General features: G+C 37.5%; 1 protein-coding gene across 5 annotated transcripts in view; it reads left to right on the top strand.

Moving 5' to 3' along the window:
* Positions 1-23,552, top strand: part of NEO1 (neogenin 1) — a 234,807-nt gene that overhangs the window by 153,728 nt on the left and 57,527 nt on the right. For 3 of the 5 annotated variants that reach the window (XM_072746001.1, XM_072746002.1, XM_072745998.1), the window contains exon 8: positions 22,882-23,041. In XM_072746001.1, the coding sequence (XP_072602102.1) occupies positions 22,882-23,041 (160 nt within the window). Of the gene's footprint in view, positions 1-22,821; positions 23,042-23,552 lie in introns of all 5 variants that reach the window. The other 2 variants (XM_072746003.1, XM_072745999.1) reach the window with 1 other exon arrangement.

The following is a 23,552-nucleotide window of genomic DNA, read 5'->3' as shown; positions in this document are numbered from 1 at the left end:
GCTTATCCTTTCATCCATCAATGGATACTTGGGTGGCTTCCACATTTTAGTTATTGTGAATAATGCTACTATGAACATGGGCATACAATTCTTTTGGATTTATAGCTAGTGGAATTGCTAGATCTTAGGAATTCTATTTTTAATTTTTTTTTGAGGAACTGCCATACTATTTTTCATTGTGGCTATACCATTTTACCACTTTACATTCCCACTGGCAGTGCAGAGGGGTTCCATTTCCTCTATGTACTTGCCAACACTTATTATTTTCTGTTGTTTTTGTTGTTTTTATTTGATAGTAGCCATACCAATGGATGTGTTGTGGCCATCTCTTTACTTTTAAATGGGTTTAGGGATGCCTGGGTGGCTCAGCGGTTGAGTGTCTGCCTTTGGCTCAGGGCATGGTTCCAGAGTCCTGGGATCAAGTCCCACATTGGGCTCTCTGCATGGAGCCTGCTTACCCTCCCTCTTCCTGTGTCTGCCTCTCTCTCTGTGTATCTCATGAATAAATAAATAAAATCTTATAAATAAATAAATGGGTTTCTTCCAATGTTTATAGCAGCAATGTCCACAATAGCCAAACTGTGGAAGGAGCCTCAGTGTCCATCGAAAGATGAATGGATAAAGAAGATGTGGTCTCTGTATACAATGGAATATTCCTCAGCCATTAGAAATGACAAATACCCACCATTTGCTTTGACGTGGATGGAACTGGAAGGTGTTATGCCGAGTGAAATAAGTCAGTCAGAGAAGGACAAACATTATATGGTCTCATTCATTTGGGGAATATAAAAATTAATGAAATGAAATAAAGGGAAAGGAGAGAAAATGAGTGAAAATATAAGTGAGGGTGACACAACATGAGACACCTAACTCTGAGAAACGAACAAGGGTTAGTGGAAAGGGAGGTGGGCAGGGGTTTGGGGTGACTGGGTGATGGGCACTGAGGGGGCACTTGGTGGGGTGAGCACTGGGTGTTATGCTATATGTTGGCAAATTGAACTCAGATAGATAGATAGATAGGTAGGTTTCTTACAGGGAACGTATAGTTTTCTTATTTTTTTAATCCAATCTAGCCATCTCTGTCATGTTTAAAAGGTGTGTTTTTAAAAGTTTAAAAACATTTAAACTGATTATTGATGTAGTCAGATTAATAGCTACTATGTTTGTAACTGTTTTCTTCTATTCATTGAATTTTTATTGTTTTTTTTTTCTCCCTTTTTTCTGCCTTTTATGGTTTTGAGTATTTTACATGATTCTATTTCATTTCCTCTTAGTGTCAATTATACTTCTTTTAAAAAGTTTTTGGTGGTTGCCCTAGATTTTACAAATACATTTTTAACAAACCTAAGTTCGTCTTCAAATAACACTATGACTGTTTCCTCTAGTATAAGTACTTTATAATAGTATTTCCAATTCCTCCTTCCATTCCTCTGCATTGCCATCATTCGTTTCACTTACCCATATTACTGCTTTAAACAGTTACCATTTAGGTTGTTAAGAATATGGAAAAAAAGATTTTATCTCACATTCATTTATTCCTTCTCTGACACTTCTTTTTAATGTAGATCCACGTTTTTGACCTATTTAATTTTTCTTCCATTTGAAGAACTTCTTTTAACATCTCTTTCGTGATAGACCAACCAGTGGCAAATTCCATCAGTTTTTGTTTGTGTGAGAAAGTCTTTATTTCTCCTTCACTTCTGAAGGATAGTTTTCGAATAGAAAATCAGATAGATAAAAAATATAGATACAGAATTCAAGGTTGGTGGTTGTTTTTTCTTTCAATACCAAGGATTACATTTCACTCTCTTCTTCCCTATGTGTCTTTTTGACAAGAAGTTCATTATAATCTTAACTGTTCCTCTACAGGGAAGATGATCTTTCCCTGCACAGATTCCTTTCGAGAATTTCTCTTTGTCTTTGGCTTTCAGCAATCTGAATATGATATGTTTAGGTATGAATTATTTGAATATTTATCTTATTTGGTGTTCTCTGAGTCTCCTAGAGATACATGGTTTGGTATTTATCATTGATTTTGGAAAGTTCTCAGCCATTATTACTTCAGATATTTTTTCTGCTCCATTGTCTCTTTGTTCTCCTTCTGGTATTTCAGTTAGATACATATCACACTTTTTTATATTGTCCCACAGTTTTTAGATGTTCTTTTTTTTTTTTTTTTTTCATTCTTCTTCATTTCAGTTTGGGACCTATCTTAAGACTGATTAATTCTTTCTCAGCCATGTCAAGACTACTACCGATGAGCCCATTGAAGGCATTATTCTTTTCTGTTACTCTGTTTTTTATTTGAAGCATTTCCTTTTGGTCCTTTAGATTCTCTTTGTTAGCTCATCTGTTCTTATATATTATGTCCTTTTTTCATTATAACCCTGAGCCTATTAGTCATAGTTATTTCACATTTCCTTTTTTTTTTTTTTTTAAGATTTTATTTATTTATTCGAGAGAGAGAGGCAGAGACACAGGCACAGGGAGCCCAATGTGGGACTCGATCCCAGGTCTCCAGGATCAGGCCCTGGGCCAAAGGCGGCGCTAAACTGCTGAGACACCCAGGCTGCCCATATTTCACATTTCCTATGTGATAATTCCAACATCTGTGACATAAGATATTGTTCTAATGGTTGTTTCATTTCTTCAGACTGTTTATGGTGTGTTTTTTCCCTTGCCTTTTGGCATACCTTGTAATTTGTTGTTGAGAGTTAGGCATCTTGTTTCAGGTAATGGGAACTGAGGGAGGTAAAGAGGCCTCTAGTGTGAGGATTCATATTAATCCAGGTAGGAGTTGGGTTGTGTTTAATGTTTATTGTAGCTGTAGATACCAAGGGTTTCAAATTCCTCTGGCATACTTGATCATTTTGGACTTTCCTCTTGACTTTGGAACTTTCATATATTCTGTTCCTCATTGCTTCTTACCGTTCTTTCACCTATAATGCACTGTTACTTTCCTTGAGTCCCATTTGTGTGGTGTTAAGATGTGGACAAGGAGGACCATTTTATGATTATATTTCAGATTTTAAGTGGGCTTGTGTCTCATGGCTGTGATGGTCACAAGTGTTTCTCTAATGGTATAGATTTCCCCCCCTACTTACTGTTCCCTTCCTTGCTGATTGTGTTTCCAATCTATTTCCTTGAAGCCCTGTCCCACTGTGGGTTATATTCGTACTGTTTTTGCTCCCCCATCCCACTCCTCTTAGGTGAAAGAAGAAACCTATAAATTGGAAGGGATAGAACTTCCTGTTCTCTACGTGGAATAAGATTTCAAAATGGTGCTGCAACAAAATTGTTTCCTCTGGAAAGTAGGCTTTTGTTATGGAAAAGACTCTGGGTGGGTTTTTTGTTTGTTTGTTTTACAATTATTATTCCTCCCACCTGAGTATAGAAGGAGATCTTTTTTGAATCCTCATGGTGAGAACCTGGTGGAGTTCTCATCATGAAAGAAAGCCCACAGAAATATAGCACCATCTCTAAGATGTGGTCTCTTGGAATTTCTTATTCTTACGTAGTCCACATTCAACCTCCAGCAATTCATCAAAATTACCATTTAAGTGTTCTATCAGTTTATGTCTGTAGTGGCTTCAACTTCATGTAAGCAGATCTTGATTGCTGTATCTCTGTGGATGCACCGTGTCTTCATATTTGGGGGTGGCACTTTGGCTTGTAATCTCAGTTCTCTGATGAATCCAAGAAAAGGTGTTCATTTTATTTTTTATTTTTTTTAAAGATTTTATTTATTTATTCATGAGAGACACAGAGAGGGAGAGAGAGAGAGAGAAAGAGAGAGGGAGAGAGAGAGGCAGAGACACAGGCAGAGGGAGACACAGGCTCCATGCAGGGAGCCTGATATGGGACTCAATCCCGGGTCTCCAGGATCACGCCCTGGGCTGAAGGCAGGCACCAAACCCCTGAGCCACCCAGGCTGCCCAAGGTGTTCATTTTAAGCTTCATTCTTTTTTAAGTTTGTCCAGCTTTTTCCTGGACAGGAGTGATGACTTTCAGGCTCTTTACATACCAGGATTTAAACCAGACATCTCTCCTGCCTATATTTTTAATTTCCAAGATCTCTAATGTTTTGTAAATAATGTTATTCTTTTTCTGTGGTATTCCTATCTTTAACATCTTTTTAAAATTTTTATTCAAATTCCAGTTAACATAGAATGTAATGTTAGTTTCAGGTGTATAATGTAGTAATTCACCGCTTCTATACAATATCCAGTGCTCATCACAAGTGCACTCCTTCATCCTCATCACCTATTTAACCCATCTTCTCCACCTCCCCACCCCACCCCAAAAAAAAACTCTTAAAAAATATCTTTAACATCTTTTAAAGTTTTCTCCCATTTGCTTATCTTGTTCTTTTGATTATTTCTTTTATTGAGTTTTGTACCTCTCTTTCATTGCATTGATTCCAAATGCCTTAGCTTCCAGTATATATTTATCTTTAAGCTTGTTTGCTTGTTGTTTACCTGTGTAGTCTATTCATGAAATTTTGCCCTAAGTACTCTTTTGGGGAAAACGGTTTTAGGTCAGGGGTAACACCAGGGCAGTGTGTGACCCAGTATGAGCAGAAGGGGAAACATCTGGCCCAGGTATTCCAAAGATTGTTCTTTACTTATTTTCCCATGTCTTTTCTAATGTCTTTAATCTGTGGAACATGTTTGGGCTTGCTCTTATCTGTTCATTTGAAAGATTTGTTTTCTCCTTTGTCAGATTGAGCTATAGATTTACTCTATTTTTTTGTTTTCACCAAACCACTTATTTTTTTTAAGACATCCTCAACATTTTAATTTTAAGGATGGCATCTTTTCTTGTTCAAGTATTTTTTTCTGTAATTTCAAGAAATTTTGATTGGAGGAGAAGGTACATGTGTAAGTCCAACTTCATCTAGTCTTGTTCACTTTAAATTAATAATATAGATTTAACTGTTAGCATTGTTTATACGAAGTTAATATCAATTGAATACCTGCTCTTATAGGGTTCCTGGATTGAATTCCAACATGAAGAGGGACCCCCCCCCCAACACTGAAGCAATTCTTAGACACTGACAAGGGTGTTCAGGGGTTCAACTCAACTCTGACACTGTCTGCTCAGAGATAGCATCAGATTCCACAAGTTAAGGGCTCAGTCCTACAGTACTCCTCGTCCACCCGGTCCCCTGACACCACCACCACCTTCAGATACCAGTCACAAGCCCCAGGCTGTCACTTGTGCTTTTGACCAACTGGTTACAAGTTGCAGGTTCCAGTGACCTCCTCTTTATTTTATTTTTTTAATAATTTTTTAAAATATTCTATTTATTTATTCGTGATAGAGAGAGAGAGAGAGAGAGAGAGGCAGAGACACAGGCAGAGGGAGAAGCAGGCTCCATTCAGAAAACCCGACGTGGGATTCGATCCTGGGTCTCCAGGATCACACCCCGGGCCGAAGGCGGCACTAAACCACTGCACCACTGGGGCTGCCCTGACCTCCTCTTTAGATTCAATTAATTTGCTAGTGGCTCACAAAACTTAGGGAAACGAGTTTACCAGTTTATTAAAGGATATGACCCAGGATATGAATCAATAGCTAGTGAAGAGATACATAGGTCAGGGTGCCAAACAAAGGAGCTTCTATACTCATGGATCTTGGAGCCTGGCTTATTGACATATGGGAGTGTTCTGGTTCCCCAAGCTTTGGAAGCTCTCCAAAAAGGCCAAAAAGCTGTCCTCATGGTCTTTTGGGTTGTTTTTTGTTTTTTTTTTTAATTTTTCTTTATTTATTTATGATAGTCACACAGAGAGAGAGAGAGAGAGGCAGAGACACAGGCAGAGGGAGAAGCAGGCTCCATACACCAGGAGCCCGACGTGGGATTCGATCCTGGGTCTCCAGGATCGCGCCCTGGGCCAAAGGCAGGCGCCAAACCGCTGCGCCACCCAGGGATCCCTGTTTTTTGTTTTTTTAAGATTTATTTATTCTAAGAGAGAGCACATGAGTAGGGAGGAACAGAGGGAAAAGGACAGACTCCCCACTGATCATGGAGCCGATTGTGGAGGTTGATCTCACAACTGTAAGATCATAACAAAGCCTTACTTTAAACGTAAGAGTCAGATGCTCAACCAATGAGCTATCCCAAGCAGTCCTGTCATCTTGGGTTTTTATGGAGGCTTCATTATATAATATATCGTTGGATAACTCATTGACTATTGACTGATTCAGCCCTCACCCCTCTTCCCTCCCTAGAGGTGGTGGGAGTTGGGAGGGATATCCTAAGAGTTACAACCCTTTAAGCCTGTAGTTGTTCCTCCTGGCAACCAGCCCCCATCTTTGGGCAGGGTCCACAGTCCAGCTTCATTAATAACAAGATACTCTACCTTTACATGGCTCTGAAGCATTTTCAGGAACTGTGAAAAACAGATATATTTCTTAAAATATATTACAATATGTGTTAGGGAACATGCTAAATGCCTCCAGTATATTATCTCTTTTCGTCTTTACATCAACACAGTAAAATGGGTTTGTATGTATGCTTAAGAAAAATGAAGTTTAAAAACATTAAGTCACCTGTCTAGGATCCCACAACTAAATATGTATCAGAGCCAAGATATGAACCTAGCCTGTCCAACTGACAAACAGATCTATTTAAACACTAGTAATACTGTGGATATATAGCTTCTAGCCCCCACCCAAACTCAATTAACTTTAGTTCTCACCCACCTTATACTTTAGCATGTAAGTTGCTTTGCTCTTAAAATTCAATTCCCTCCTCCTAGGACCAAATCCCATATATCTTTCAAGGCCCAATTTTAAATGCCACCACAGCTGCAGCACTGTTGGCAGTATTCCAGCAGAAATAAATCTCTTTTTACCTCATTTTACATTTATTTTATCTCCTTTCTAGCACTATCTACTTTCTCCTTTAATATAATCATTGGATGCATACAGTTTCTTCCCTACTAAAATGTAAGGTCACCAGGAAAAGGATTTGTGCCTTTTATTATTTGTGTCCTTTATCTGTATGATTTCTAACATTGTCTGACATGTAGCATTTCAGTAAACATTATTAATAAATAATGTATATTTATTCAGTTTAATTTTTGTCTTTATAACCGCATCCTTTTAAATCCATTTCTACAGCAGGGTTGTTGACTTGTAAATATTTGTGTGGATCTTATTTAAATATGAGTAGGGATCTTGAGCATATCTGTTTTAATCCTGCTGATGGAGAACACCTGGGTAAATAAAATCTTAAAAAAAAATCATCCTGCTGATGGGATTAATATTTATGAATATCTAAGAAATGGAAAATAGTTTTAGAATTAATTAGATGGAGACTCCCTTCTTACACTGACATCAATAAAAGTACCTAAATTTGCATGAAAATTTCAAGAAAATTCAAGATATCTGGGAGTCATTTCCATGCTCAATAAACATTTTGATTTCTTCTTTTAGAAGTTAAACAGTGTGGATTATAATATGGAAAATGATCCCATAAGTAGGCAACAAATAAATTCTTGTTTCTGTCACATACACCTTGAAGGAAAATAGCGTGTATCTGCCAAGTCTTAAAATTCAAGTCACAATTTCACAAAGCAATCTTTTGTTTTTATAGTACATAGCAATGAAACATGCCACTTCAAACAAATGATATGTTAAACATAGAGTAGCTAAGATCTGTTAGCAAGATCATTTTTTTCTGTTTCAGAAAATCATAGAATTTGAGAATTGCAAGTTCTGTTTATACAATGATAGTCATAAAACTAACCCTTACCATTTTCCAGTGATAGAGCATTCTTTTTCATAAGACATCCCATTCTACTGTTATGAATAGAACTTTATGTTTAAAAAATTATTCCTTACTTTAAAATCTTTTAAAAATCTCTGTTTTTTAGGGCTTCTTGTATTTTGGGCCTTTAGAATCTGTAGAAACCTTTAGTTTTGTTTTTGTTTTTTTAAGATTCTATTTATTCATGAGAGACACAGAGAGAGAGAGAGGCAGAGACACAGGCAGAGGGGAAAGCAGGCTCCCCTCAGGGAGCCCTACGCGGGACTCGATCCCAGCACCCTGGGATCACTCCCTGAGCTGAAGGAAGACGCTCAACCACTGAGCTACCCAGGTGTCCCAAAACCTTAAGATTTTTAACACTAATTCTGATGTGGGGCATCCAGGAGAATGAAAGCATAGGCTCTGGGGCTCTAGCTATTTCTTTATACGAGTCTTCTAAAAGCAGATGTTTATAAATCAGATTGTGGCAGTATAAGAGGATGCTAAGCCTAAATTATCACCACTATATAACATTATTCCTCTACTTTAGTTTTCTTAATTCAGTATCATTATAATTTAAATTTGGAAATAGTGGTGAAATTGTGTTAGTTTGAGAAAGGGGGAAGAAATCTGTCTTTTCCCTATGCCTCTCACTTACAAGCTTCCATGAAATATGCCTACTCTGTTGAGAGACACCATTGGGAACAACCAGTGCACAGCTTTGAACTCATTGTAACTGCCACAGATTTTTCAGTGGCTCCTTTATGTGATAGATTACTCTCAGGAGCAAATAATTTGCAGCTCTTCCCACGTTCTGTTAGAGTTTTTATTTTTAATAAAGTGCTATGATTAATAGCCTAATGTAATTGTTGTTTCCCTGTTGAGTGTAAATGCTTCATTTTAATGTCTTTAATCTGAAGGAACAGTTGTTTTATTGGACTCTTGTTGTTTTTCTGTGCTTCGCAAGGTTTTTTGATTGCTTTCTTTGGGCTATTTATAGTGGGAGGAGGAAATGAACTTCTCTATCAGAATTGTGTGAGTAAGACCCAATAGAGAAATGTTAAGGATGAATACTGACATACTTGAACATTCATAAATATATTTTTATGATAATTTTGGAATGGGACAAGCATTTATTGCAATTCTGATTGATTTTCCAGTGGCAATTATGAAAATACCTTGTCTCTTTAGACTACTGGTATTCTGATGATATTACATTACAGATGCTTGCTGAAATGCCAGGGTACTTTCACTAAGTTCTTTGTTTTTGTTGTTGTTGTTTGTTTGTTTCTTGCAAATTAGATTTAAATTATAAGGTAAGACAAGAGGTAGAAAAGAATCATTGGAAAGTTGAGAAATTGTGCATTGAGTTTTTATAAGAATCTGGTGCCCCACTCATCGATAGACAGTTGTTTGTTGTTCTTGCTCTTGAAGTGGTGATACTCTTCAGTCTGGTCATTCCTGCATCCACTCTCAGAAGCCTGACTGGGAGCAGAAGTGTAGAAAACACTTTTGTGTTACCACAGAGCAATTTTCCTTTTGTTCAGAAATCCAGAGTTTCAGGTTAGGCTTCTTTGGCACTAAACATTGGGTACTTCTTTAGCCCTAATCAGAAGCCAGCTACATTTGTTAATAGTGTAGTGGAATAAGAATTCAAAACTAATAAGAAAATCTGAAAGCTTGCCTTGTAAAATTGAGTGTTGAATGCATCTAAACTTTTCTTTGAAAAATAAGTTGGGTGAAACTTTTACAAAATGGAGAAAGACAGTTTAAGATTAATTTGGCAGCTGAGAATTCCACCACTGAACCACCCATGCACCGATTGTTCAAGATTAATTTGGAAGTTGAATAGCATATGTATACTTATATATACACAGATATCATTCTGACCTTGTTTGGCTAATAAGGGTATTACTTTTACTTTGTCTAAGAATCTAGAGAGAGCTGCTTATTTTTGCATAAAGTCTTTATTTTCATGTAAACTAAGCTCTCTTTAGAAATTCAGCTTCAAAAATTTTGTTTATGATATAAATTCATATTTTAAAGTCTTTCATATCCCTACAGTTACATATTTTTGTTCTTAAGTCTTTTCTGGGATCCCTGGGTGGCGCAGCGGTTTGGCGCCTGCCTTTGGCCCAGGGCGCGATCCTGGAGACCCGGGATCGAATCCCACATCAGGCTCCCGGCGCATGGAGCCTGCTTCTCTCTCTGCCTGTGTCTCTGCCTCTCTCTCTTTCTCTCTGTATGACTATCATAAATAAATAAAATTTAAAAAAAAATTTAAAAAAAAGTCTTTTCTTAGTTTTTATTTATTCAGTCACTGAATGAACATTTATCAAATGTATAGTAGATATTAGTTTCTACAAAGGAAACGAACATAGCACTTTAAGTAAAAATAAATGTTTTTTCTAATGAATAGAGCTTAGAAATGTTTTTAATACAATGGTTTTTTTATTACAGTGGTACCTCTTTGAAAAGAGTATTTTAAATTATTGTAATATCTTAGGAGTACTAGGAACTTTTATTCTGGCCCTGACAGAGGAGCTAGTACTAGACTAGCCATCTTGATGTAAACAGCTAGAAAATTGGACAGAATACATGTAGTAAGTATTTTTAGATATTTAAGAACATGCAAGACCATAATCCCTAACAGAAGGGAAACAAATGAGATGAGCCCAACAGTCACCCCAGCTTTCTGCCTGGAAGCACTTTTCAGACTGCAGGACTGAGTTGAGAGAAGGGAACAGAGAGCTTTGCAGTCTCGATAAGCTAAGGAGACAGAGATCAGAATCTAGGGTGAGAAAGGGAATTGGAATTTGTGGAGCAGCCCTTTGGAGAGAAATGAAACGTGCAGAGAAGCTCAAGAAAGCTGTGGGAACCCTTTCCCACTCAGTCTTTTACTGAATACTAAGCTGCACGTATACGGAGCAAGAGTCCACAAGTTTAGCAAAGAACATCTAAGGAAAGAACAATTACTGAAGAGCTGGAAAACTGGAGCATACACAGGGCTGGGAAATATCTATATTCCACCCAATCGGAGTAGAGAGAGCTTGTTGAACACCCCAGGTCTCCAGCGCAGACCTCAGAAAAGCTGTATTTTGAGAGTAAGTCTAATATGTATCTAGATGCAAGGCTTCTCTAGAACCACCATTAACAGTTTAAAACAACCCTTGGAAGGAACACGTTGATCTGTGAGGTCTTAATCCACTTGTTGGTTACCTCTGAGCCCAAGCCTTTCTGATATAGTTTCTCCTAAGTATAAACCCCTTGTCCCCAGGAGTGCGATGGAGAGTTAATAGCTCCCAGTTCCTGTCCCCCACATCATCCCTGTCTCCTGAGTGCTGCCACTTTCTCATGGTCAGTTGATTTGAGTCTCTCAGTCGACCCTCTTGGAGTACCTGGTTCAGCTCTGCTCCATTAATCTACTTTCTTTTTGCATGTATTTTGGGTTGGTATTACAGATATCTCTTAGTTTTGACCGAAGTGGAATTTGTGTTCGTATTTCTTGTCGTGTTTATTGCTTAGGAATATTTATAAAGTGGTGTACCCAGCAATGTATTTGGCCCTCTCTCCTAAAACTGAAGCCAAAAATAGGTTTTCAGAACACTATTTGGCATCATCTCTGAAGCATTCAAATAAACAAACCTTTGGCTCAGCGTTTCACTTCTAAGAATTCATCTTACAGAATTATTTGCACATGTGCACAGAGATACATGTATAGGAAAATTTTCAGAAACATTGCCCATCGCGGCCAAAATAAATGAATAATGGAATTAGCCTACATGTAAGTAACAGTAAGGGGATGACTGAATAAATTATGTATGTTTGTATTATAGAATAGTATGCAGCAGTTGGGAATGATGAGGTTTGTTTATATATACTGACATGGGAAGCTCTTAAAGACATATTACACCATAGAGTAGTTTGCAGAACAATATTTTTGGTATCATTTTATTCTCATATTTGTGTGTGGGTGTGTGTATATATATGTATGTACATATATATGAATAATTGAAAAGGAAAATATTTGGAAGAATGGAAATCAAACCTGTAAGAGTGGTATTTTAGAAATGATGAAAAGTAGAACTTTAATCTTTTTGCATTGTATACTTCTGTATTGTATGAATTATTTTATAACAAGTTCATTACATTTTGTTTTTTTTATTCATGAGAGAGAGAGAGAGAGAGGCAGAGACACAGGCAGAGGGAGAAGCAGGCTCCATGCAGGGAGCTGGACGTGGGACTCGATCCTGGGTCTCCAGGATCACACTCTGGGCCGAAGGTGGCGCTAAACCGCTGAGCCACCCAGGCTGCCCCTACATTTTGGTTTTTAAATAAAAATATGAAATAGACTGCCTCCAGAAGTAGTTGAACAATGACTGGTTTTCAGACAGAGGCTCTTAAAGAACTCTACTAGACACTATCTCAGGTATCATTAAGGATTGCTCAAACTGGATTATTGTTTGGGGAAAAGAGATATCATGATCATAGAGGAATGGGAAATTCTAGGTTAACAAACTGAACAGGTTTTTCTCCTATAGAATTACTGGGAATCTTTAACATGCTAAAAAGTATGGCAGATCTGTATGATCTCACAAATATGATTGTTCTCTCTTTTTTATAGTACACTTGTTAACATCTCCCAAAAGAAATGCTCTGTGGAGCTGTACTTTTGTTGACATTGCTGTTATGTTTAAAGCAATAAGCACCATGTTAATATGATTCAGTTTTGAACAGTGAATTCTGAATAATGCTGCTATGCATGTTCCTGGGAAATACCAATTTAGTAAATTCTTTTATGCAAGGAAATGAAGATCTAGAAAGATTAGAAATTTTTCCCAAGATAACTTCAGAATCTTCTGAACTCCTTCAATAGGCGAGAAAGAAATTTTAAAACTAATATGTTTTCAAAGAAAGATTATGAAGAAGGAACAAAATTTGGATTTCAGAAGAAAACTTACATGTGCATACTCACAGCTCACTTGGCTGGTATGAGTGGATGTCAGATTAGGATAACTGGATCCACTTAACTGAGGGCAAAATGCCCAGCACAGAATTTAATGATCTCTACCTAGAAACTATTTTACATGCATAGATGTATTGGTTAAACTCATAGTTACTAAACTACTAAAAGTGACACTTCATCTATCGCAAATCTTATGTATCATTAAAACCGGATCTATCAGCCACAGTAGAGTTGGTTTGAAAGTGATTTCTCAGAAAAATGAAAAGAGTTCTGATGGTTTCCTCAAGGAGCATACTACATCAGGAGGAACATAGTCCTTCTTCAGGGTCCCACACAGGTCACTTCAATTAGTTCCACTTCAGAGCCTTTTGAGGTCATTAGGTTTCGGTGAAAGTGCCAGCATGAAGCTGCTGCCAAGTGTTTGGGCACAGGTCAGAGCTAATAGCATTTTCAGTGTGTGAATTTTGAAAGTTTAATACCTTTTCTCAAACATATTTCCCAGTTGCCTTTGACTTGAGTCAGATTTATGTGGTGCTTATTGCTCTAAATATAGTAGCAGTGTGAACATAGGTACGGAAGCTGAACAATCCATCTTTGTTCAGTAACTAGGCAAACCTCAAGCACAGCATGTAGGACCTTGACCACTGAACTGAGGTGTTTGGACTTCATCCTGTAAATAGTTTTAGGGAGTGATGGGTTCAGATCTTTTATTTTCAGGAGTGAACTTTGGGGGCAGAAGGGAAAGGAAGCAGCATAACTCAATATAGTCAGACTTCTTATTTAAAAAAAAAAAAGATTTCAGTTATGCTTTGGGACCCTTGATGACTAATTGGTATGTAAAATCATTGCGTAATTTCTGGATACTTTTGCAAAGACTTCAGATAGGTTGGTTATAAGCTCAGGTGTTTTGAGTCACAGGGATGTCCTTGGATTCTGTAACTATTGCTGTTGTACATCTATTTTAACTATACACTGGAGAAAGTATGTTGAATAGTTCCAGCTAGCCAGGTGAAGCCATTTCATTTTTTTAATGATTTTATTGAAGTGTGATTTACATACCATAAAATGCATGCATTGTAAGTGTATACTTCTGTAATTTTTAGCAAATTTATAGAGCTGTGTAGTCATCATTACAATATAGAGACAAAACATTTCCATCCCCCCAAATTTGCTTATATCTGCTTGCAGTCAATATCTACTCTTGTCCCTAGCCACAAATAATCAATGATTTACTTTCTGTCACTTATAAAAGTGCCTTCTGCAGTTCTTTTACATAAAAATGGAATCATATAATATGTAGTCCTCTACAGCTGGATCATTCGTTGCATGTTTTTGAAATCATCCACATTGTGGTATATATCAGTATTTCCTGTCTTTCTATTGCTTAATAATATCTTTTAAGCTATAACCTCATTGTGTTTACCTATTTACCAGTGGGTGAACACGTGGATTGTTTCTAATTTTTAAGTATTATGAATAATGATATTGTGAACATTTGTGTACAAATCTTTATTTGGACATTTGTTTTCATTTCTCTCGGGTAGATTCCTAGGAGTAAAATTTCTGTGTTGTGTGCTAAGTCTGTGTTTAACTTTTTAAGAAAGTACCAATAAAATTCTCTGTTTATAGCTGACATCATCTTATATATAGAAAATCATAAAGAATGTGCAAATAAAGTCAGTATCTGTATACAAAAATCAAAATAATTTGCTTTATAGTAGCATCAAAAAGAATAAAGTACTTAGGATTAAATTAACCAAAGAAATACAGAACTTATGCTCTGAAAACATAGAGCATTTTTGAAAGAAATTAAAGATCTAAATAATAAAAGGAGACAATTTGTGTTCATCAGTTGAAAGACATAATTAATACATTCCCACCAACAATGTATGAAGATTCCAGTTCTTCAGTTCTCTCACCAACACTTAGTACTGTGTTGGTACAATACTCAGAAGCCTTTTTGATTATAGCCATTCTAGTGAGTGTATAGTAGTGTGTCATTATGGTTTTAATTTACATTTCCCTAATGACTAATGATGTAATAATTTTCATGTGTTTATTAGCTGTTCTTATGTTTTCTTTGGCAAAACATCTAAGTCTTTGCCCACTTTTAAATTGATTTATAAGATTTCATTATATATTCTGGTCCTGAACATATATTCTGAATTATATGTTCAAGTCCTTTATCAGATGTATGATCCAGAAATATTTTCTGCCAGCCTGTGGCTTGTCTTGTCATTTACTTAGTTGTGTTTTTCTTAAAGTGCAGACGTTTTTATTTTTAATAGAATGCAGTTTATCAGGTTTTTTCTTTTATATCTTGTGCTTTTGTCATCATGTTTAAGAATGCTTTTTCTAACCCAAGACAGGAAGACTTCCTCCTCTATTTTCTTCTAGAAGTTTTAATTCTTCCACTAAGTCTCTGAGGCATTTTGAGTTAATTTTTGTATGTGGTGCTAAGTAAAGATCTAAGTTCATTACTTTGCATATAGATACAGAGTTGTACTAGCACCAGTTGTTGAAAAGACTCTTCTTCCGACTTAAAATTTCTTGATGCTTTGGCCAAAAACCAGTGGACCATAAACTTAAGGGTTTATTTATAGACTCTCAGGTCTCTTCCATTAATCTAATGTGCCTATTCCTATGCCAATACCGGACTGTCTTGATTCCTGAAGCTTTATTATAAGTTTTGAAATTGGATAATGCAAGCCCTCCAACCTTTTCTTTTTCAGAATTGATTTGGCTCTTCAAGGTCTTTTGCATTTCTGTTATATTTTAGGAGCAGATTGCCATATTAATGACATTGTCATCTAATCCATGAGCATTTATTTAGATCTTCTTTTCATTTAAGTATTTTTATTTAGATGTTTAATTTCTCTCCAGCAATGTGTTACAGTTTTCAGAGTACAAATCTTACACTTCTTTTGTTAAATTTATTCCTAAATATTTTGTTCTTTTTTGATACTATTATAAGTGGAGTTGTAGTCTTAATTTCATCTTTGGGTTATTGATTCCTAGTATATAGAAATAGAATTCGGGCCTCTGGGTGGCTTAGTCAGTTAAGCACCTGCCTTCAGCTCAGGTCATGATCTCAGGGTCCTGGGGTCGAGTCCTGCATCAGGCTCCCTGCCCCACAGGGAATCTGCTTCTCCCTCTGACCCTTACCCCACTCATTCTCTCTATCTCTCTTGCTTGCTCTCTCAAATAAATAAAATCTTAAAAAAAAAAAAAAAGAAATAGAGTTGGTTTTTGTATATTGACTCTGCATTCTATGACCTTGTTAAACTTATTAATTTTAGTAGCTTTTTTTGTAGATTATTAGTTTTTCCTACACAAATATAATTAGGTCACCACAAATAAAAACACTATTCCCTCTTCCTTTCTGATCTTTATTTATTTTTAATCTTTTTCTTGCCTTCCTGCATTGGCTAGAACTTTAAGTACAAAGCTTTTTTAATATAAGAATTGGGAGCTGATACCCTTATCTTGTATCCAAGCTTAGGGGAAAAGCATTTACTTTTTAACCATTCAGTATAATTTTCACTGTAGGTTGTTCAGGATGAGGAACTTCTGTTCCTAGTATGTTGAGATTTTTTTATCATGAATAAGTAGGTGTTTGATTTTGTCACATGCTTTTTCTGCATCTACTAAGCTGATCAGTTTCTCTTTTTTTCTCTAATATGGTATAATACATTGATTTTTTTTAATATATATATTAAACTGGTTTTGGGTTCCTGTGATAAATCCTACTTGGTCATGATGTATAACCCTTCTAATACGCTACCAAATATGGTTTGCTAGTATTTCATTAAAAGGTATTGTATCTGTTATCATAAGGGCTATTTGTCTATAGTTTCTTTTCCTTTAGCTTTGATATTAGAGTAATATTAACCTCACAGAATGAGCTAGAAGTGTTTTTTTTCTATTTTCTGAAAGAGTTGTGAAGGATTAGTATTATTTCTTCTTTTAAATATTTGGTAGCATTTTTCCAATGAAGCTATCTGGACTCGGACTTGTCTGTGTGGGAAGATTTTTGATTACTAGTTAAATGTCTGTATTTGTTATAGTTCTACCCAGATTTTGTGTTTCTTTGTAAGTAGGTTTGGTAAGTTTTGTCTTTCTGAGAATTTTTCTATTTCCTCTGAGTTACCTGATTTATGGGCACAAATTTGTTCATAGTTTTACTTCATAACCTCCCAATCTGTATGGATGGTTGTATTGTCCCTTCTTTGATTCTTGATTTAGGTAACTTGTATCTTCTATTAATTTCTTAATCTTAAAAAAATAGTAATTTCTTAATCTTGTGTCTTTTTTTTTAAGTTGGCTAACATACTACTCAATTTAATTTCTTGCAGCTATATTGAGGTATGATTGAAAAATAAATGATAATATATTTAAAGTATACAACATGATGATTTGATATATGTATATTTTGTGAAAGAATTCCCACACTCAAGTTAACAAGTGAATTAAAATTCTCCTTCGCTTTACAATGTTACTTTGTGTGTGTGTATGTGAGAATGCTTAAGATCTACACTCTTCACTAAGTGGGAAATTGGGTAATTCATGTGAGACTTCTTTTCTGATAAAGAAATTTATTTCCCTTTAGGCTCTGCTTTAGCTGCTTCCCTTGTTTTTTAGTTTGTTGTGTTTTTATTTTCATTCAGTTAAAAATATTTTTTAAATTTTTCTTGTAATTTCTACTTTGATCCTTGGGTTACTCAGAAGCAGATTGTTTGATTTCCAAAAATTTGGGATTTCTCCATATTCTTTGAATTCATGTATTTTGGGGCTCTGTTATTAGACGTATACATATAATTGATACAAAGAAGAGATATACAATTCAGTGAAAATAACTGGGAATTTAATATTCTCTCAAAAAATGATTAAAACATTGAGACAAAGGTGTATAGAAGATTTAACTCTCTCAGCCACCTTGACCTAACTGATACAGAATCTCCAACCAAACTACAGATACAGATTTTTTTTCAAGCACCTACAAAACAATCTCCAAGATAGACCACATGCTGGGGCATAAAGCAAGTCTTAGGAAATTTTAAAAGACTGCATCTGTAGAAAGTATGTGCCTCATCACAACAGAATTAAATCAGATATCCACAGCAGGCCTGTTCTTTATTGGGCTTGCTCTAGAAGTGGGAAATTCCTCAAGTCCGCGGTTCTCCTATAACAACCTGCTGCATGGGTACGCGTCCATCCTGGGCGCTTTACACGGCCTTTGTGGGACTTGGGGTGCATGGGGAACTGATGAAAACAAACAAAAAGGCCTAGCTATGGCCATTGCCCTAAGTAATAAAGTTTTGTCTCTGATGCAAAACTTGTTTTTGCCAGCGCCCATGAAACAGGAATAGGCTGTCTTGTTAGCTCATAAGTAAGGGAAATCTCAGACCCTGCAGAGTTCCTGACAGTTTCCTTTAGTTTTTAAACATATTTTTAACAGCTGCCGTGAAGTCTTTGTTAAATCTAATATCCAAGGACCCTCTGAGACCTTTTGTATTGACCGCACTTTTTACATTAGCCTCTGGGTATAGGTTACACTTTGTTTCTTTGCATGTCTCTTCATTTTTTTGTTGTTGTTGTTGTTGATTATTGGATATTTTGTATAGCATATTGTAGCAACTGTGGGTTCTGACACCTCCTCTCCTCCCCCAGGGCTGTTATTGTTTTGTTTGTGCAGCAGCTCACTTGAACTAAATCTTTGAGATCCATTTTCCCCACACTGTGTAACCATAGATGTCTCTGCTTACCTTTTGTTTTTTATTTTCTTTGTTTTTATTTTTAATCCTGGCTTTCTAGGGTTAACCCTTGTGTGTGTATCAATTCGTGCTTAGCCAAGTATCAGTCAGAAGTTGTGCTCAAACACCTCAAGCCAGTAAGCCTTCCACTCTCAGCTGATGGATCCTATGTTTTTGGGGGCATGCGTTCAAACTTGACACCATTTTTTAGTCAGCCTTAGCTTTTGCTTTCTGTGAGGCTCTCTCAGTTGTCCTGTGAATACATACATAGGTTCCAACAGCCAGGAATACGTGGGTCACCTGGACCTACTCTCGGCTCTGCCGCACATACTCATGGCTTTCCATCTTCCTGGAGACTTATCATCTTCTTAGTGTTTTTTCACCTTCCTAAACTCCTGCTAGTCTGTAGTCCACTGTTTGCTCCCAAAAATGATCACAGCCTCAGAGTAGCAAAGACATTGACCCTTCCTGTTCACTTGCCACCAAGATTACCGCTCTAACTAACATTACTCCCCATCAGATGAGCCCTGCTGACAGCAGCAAAGCCTCCAGCTTCCAGGCCCTGCACTGCCCTGGTTGAGTAAACTACTCCAGCAGAGCTGGAGAGTATGGAACAGCCCTAGGCAAGAATGGCACATACTTGCTGTTTGCACCTAAATATGGTAATTTTCATGAATAAATGCTTCTTGGATTGTTGTATGCCTTTGGCCAGTTTCCAACCTTTGACAGTTTTGTGCAGCTTTATAGTTGTTTTTTTGGGAAGAGCATTTGTTGACATCCACAAACCATAATGCTAGAAGTCTAAGTCCCAATCTATATCATTTGCCATTGATCCTGGTATAACTTAACTGCCTATTTGATTATCTGGGCTCATACCTGCCCAAGTAAAACATGGAACAGCAGAAAAAGAACCAACTTGGGGAAAGTGGGTGTAAAACACTAGGACCAGAAAGGACATAGATTTTACCCATAGTTAACTAGGAATCATTTACAATGGTCTGGTATTATTTACACTTTTACTCTAGGTATAACTGATAAAATACAATTGCAAAGAAAAATTTTTATATAACATAATAAATGTTACTTGTATATACTTTGAATCAGCTAGAAAGATTAAAATATTGTTGTACTTGATGAGATTCTAGTAACACTGGTCTTCATTGCAGTAACATTCTCCCTGAATTTTCTTCCACTTAGTAATTCAATAAATACACATTTATTGATTATCTAATGTATACCCGTGCACAATGAATGATGCCAACAGGAAGCAGATACAGAGCCTATAGGTTAGCATGATTAAGCGTGAACATGAAGAACAGAAGTGGGAAGTGCTGGATGCCATTAAAGACTTACAGATGCGTGCTCTAGAAGTTCCATAGGCTAATTGAAGTTTCCCTGCCTGACCAATTCTTTCAGTTATCACCCTTTACTTCTGTCACCTGGTCCTTCCTGCTTACATACCCCTCCTGGTTGCCTTTACACTTACCTTCTTTTTGTCACCTGTTCAAGCTAATTATGGTGATAACACGTACCTAGTACTTCCACATGTACTTTTCCTACTGATATTCATGTGGTTCACGTCAGCCTGAGACATAGGTGGGGAGTGTTTCCAGTTTATAGACAAGGAAACTGAGATCAGAGAAACTAAGTGACTTACCCAACTTCACATTATTAGGAAATGGCAAAGTCAAGTTTTGAACACAAGGTCTTTGTACTTGAAATCCTGGGCTTTTTCCAGTATGCTATACTGCCTCTCACATTACAAATTTCCTCTCCTCTCCAGCCAGCAGATAGTTGGGAAAAATTTAGCTTACTGAGTTCTGTCAGACTTGGAAGCAGCTTTTACTTAGTGTGTTTCTACACAGGCACAGAAATGAGGCAACAAAGCTAGACTGTGTGCAGGCTACTCTTTGAACTATTTCCCTCTAAGCGTTTTGTTTAGTGACTTAATTTTACAATAATCAGGGATTCATATTTCCAGTTGCTTCTTACACATTTCTCTGGTGGATGTTGGATCATTACTTTGGACATGGCCTGTTCAGAACCAGGTTTGCTATCTCTCCCTCAGGCTCTAGCCTCTCTTAATGTTGCCGTACTCCCTGAATGATACCACCAACCACCTGTCCTCCCAAGCCAGAAACCTGAGAGTCCTTGAGTCCTTTCTAACCTTCACCCCAGCATCCAGTTTTGTCATTTGCATCCTCCCTCATGGGGTTGTTGTGTGAATAAACTGACACAGTATATGAAAAAGAACTCTGAACGCTGCGAAGGAGAAGTATTTTCTCTGATGCAGCACATCTCTTGAAACATCAAAGATAAGAATAAGCCCTTACAGGCCATTCAGGTGTGACTTTCTTACAATAGTGACACTTGTACCAGTGGAGTGTGGACTTGTATCTTCTGGGACTGTGGCTGTGACTTCATAGTCTTACATTCTGATGGCACTCTGGACTCTTCAAAGTACTTTCTCATAAGGAGAGGAAAAGTGAGTGAGTTGCTGAAGGTGACACCGTTGATAAGTGGCACAGCAGGAGCAGAACTCCTTGTTGGCTAAACACAGAAACCTCTTAAACGAAAAAACAGAGTTGGTTTTAACACACCTTCACTTAGTGTCTGTGAACTAGGATGAGCGATTTAGCCCTATTTAAATGTCAGTCTCTACATACAGGACAGAAATAAAATGATGGTACTTTTCTCATAGGTTTGTAAGGATTCAGTGAGCCCATATAAAGAGCCAGAGTGCCACGTAGAAATGGTAGCTGTTTGGATGACCCTTGCCTCTTCCCCACCTAAGTAGCCACGTTAGGTTGGTCTTCCTCTGTACTTTCCCTTAGAAAACTTACTCTATCTGGCATAGTTATTTGACTGCCTCACTTTAGATTCTCTTACAGTTCACAGACCTTTCCTAGAGGTTGTTGACCTACGATTTCATTGAAAATTAGGTCCAGAATTTTCATGTTTTCCTCTCTGCCTCTCTTCTGATAATTTTCCCATTAAGGTTATGACACAACTCTGATGACCTTGTTTAGTTAAAAATTGTGAGACTATATTTATACCTTCAGGCCCCAAGATGGAGATTTTTGGTCTAATGTTAGGAAAATCCAAAGTGTCCAACAACAGAATGGACTGCCTATACACAAGTACACAAGCTTCCAGTCTTCAATCAGTAAAGCTTTGACTTGCCACTGCTTCACCCGTCCCCTCAAGTTCCTGAAGTCTGCACGCCATGGCAATATATATTATAGAGGACTGTTAACAAACTACCTGATTATTGTGTTATGGTTTGAGAATTTTTTATTCATGTTTCTATATTGTTGTAGTTAAATGAATTGAAAAAGATAGCAAATAAAATAGTAGTGAAGTGAGGAAGGCTATCAGACTTGCCTAGGAATTGCCAAATTATAGAGAGCAGAGTTTATTTTTTTTTAATTTTATTTATTTATTTATGATAGTCACAGAGAGAGAGAGAGGCAGAGACATAGGCAGAGGGAGAAGCAGGCTCCATGCACCGGGAGCCCGATGTGGGATTCGATCCCGGGTCTCCAGGATCGCGCCCTAGGCCAAAGGCAGGCGCCAAACCGCTGCGCCACCCAGGGATCCCGAGAGCAGAGTTTAATATTAGATGCCTTAGTTTAATAGGGACGCCTGGGTGGCTCAGCAGTTGAGCGTCGTCTGCCTTGAGCTCAGGGCATGATCCTGGAATCCTGGGATCGAGTCCCACATGGGGCTCCCTGCATGGAGCCTGCTTCTCCCTCTGCCTGTGTCTCTGTGTCTCTCATGAATAAATAAATTTTTAAAAAAAAATTAGATTACAGTTATAAATGTGGCTCTTGAGAGTCTCCTGCAGAGCTGAAGACCCCAGCTCTGTAGGAAGCTCATGGTAAGAGTAACTGGGTTCATCCTTATTACATATTATTCCATATTTGATAACAGTAGCTAAAAGAACTGAGGTTTTTCCTTGGTGATGCTATTTCTATGTGCAAAGTTTGACAGATGTTGCATGCTGTTTTCACAATTAAAGAAAATTACTTGGTCACTGCTATGTCCTTCTGTGAGATGTTTTATTCTCAGCCGTCACCTCCCTGTGCCTGGCCCACAACCATTATAGCGACCAGAAAGTCTGCTTGCTCTACAGTTATACATCTTGAATAGTGCCCATTAGTTTTCAGTAGTTAACCCTGGCCTGCATGTTAGCCTTCAGTTTAATGGCCTTTTTTATGTTCATTCATTTTATTTTATTTCCCATCGTGGTTTTGTTTATTTCTTTTTTGTTTTTTGTTTTTTCTGTTCTCTTTTTTAAAACCGTCGTGGTTTGCCCTTCATATTCCCCAATGTTTGCACATGACAAGATGTTGCCATCCCAACATTACCTCCCACTTCACTGACCAGTGCCACTACTGACCATCTAGCACCAGCCACAACGGGACCACTACCTTCAGCTCCTCGGGATGTCGTGGCCTCCCTCGTCTCTACCCGCTTCATCAAATTGACATGGCGGACACCTGCATCGGATCCCCATGGAGACAACCTTACCTACTCTGTCTTCTACACCAAGGAAGGGATTGCTAGGTAAGTGTCCATATGTGCGGAGCCAGTTGGCTACATCCTGGTCTATCTCAGGCCAGTTATGCTCACTCTGCCTCTTTGTTGTGCAGAATCTGTACCAATTTTCAGTCCAGAAAATATCACCATGATGCATATTTCTCAGTTGCAGGTCATTAAAATTTATCCCAATCAGACTGAAGTCCTGGTATTCTTTCCTGGCCCTCAGGAATGACATGGGAAAAGGACAGATAGAGCTATTTAGGTAGAAGAATTAAGATATAACTAAGGCTACTCTTTTTTTATAAGGTTCAGTCAGCACAACCTATAGGACATGGCTTAGAACATTCAGATTCTAGGGGCACCTGGGTGACTCAGTGGGTTAAGGGTCTGCCTTCGGCTTAGGTCATGATCCTGGGTCCTGGGATCAAGCCCCACATCAGACTCCCTGCTCAGCGGGGAGGCCACTTCTCCCTCTCCCTCTGCCCCTCCACCAATTTGTGTGTTCTCTCTCTCAAGTAAATAAAATCTTTAAAAA

This window comes from Vulpes vulpes, unplaced genomic scaffold, assembly GCF_048418805.1.
Source record: "Vulpes vulpes isolate BD-2025 unplaced genomic scaffold, VulVul3 u000000678, whole genome shotgun sequence".
NCBI classification, from domain to species: domain Eukaryota; kingdom Metazoa; phylum Chordata; class Mammalia; order Carnivora; family Canidae; genus Vulpes; species Vulpes vulpes.
This window is presented reverse-complemented; position numbering and strand designations above follow the sequence as displayed.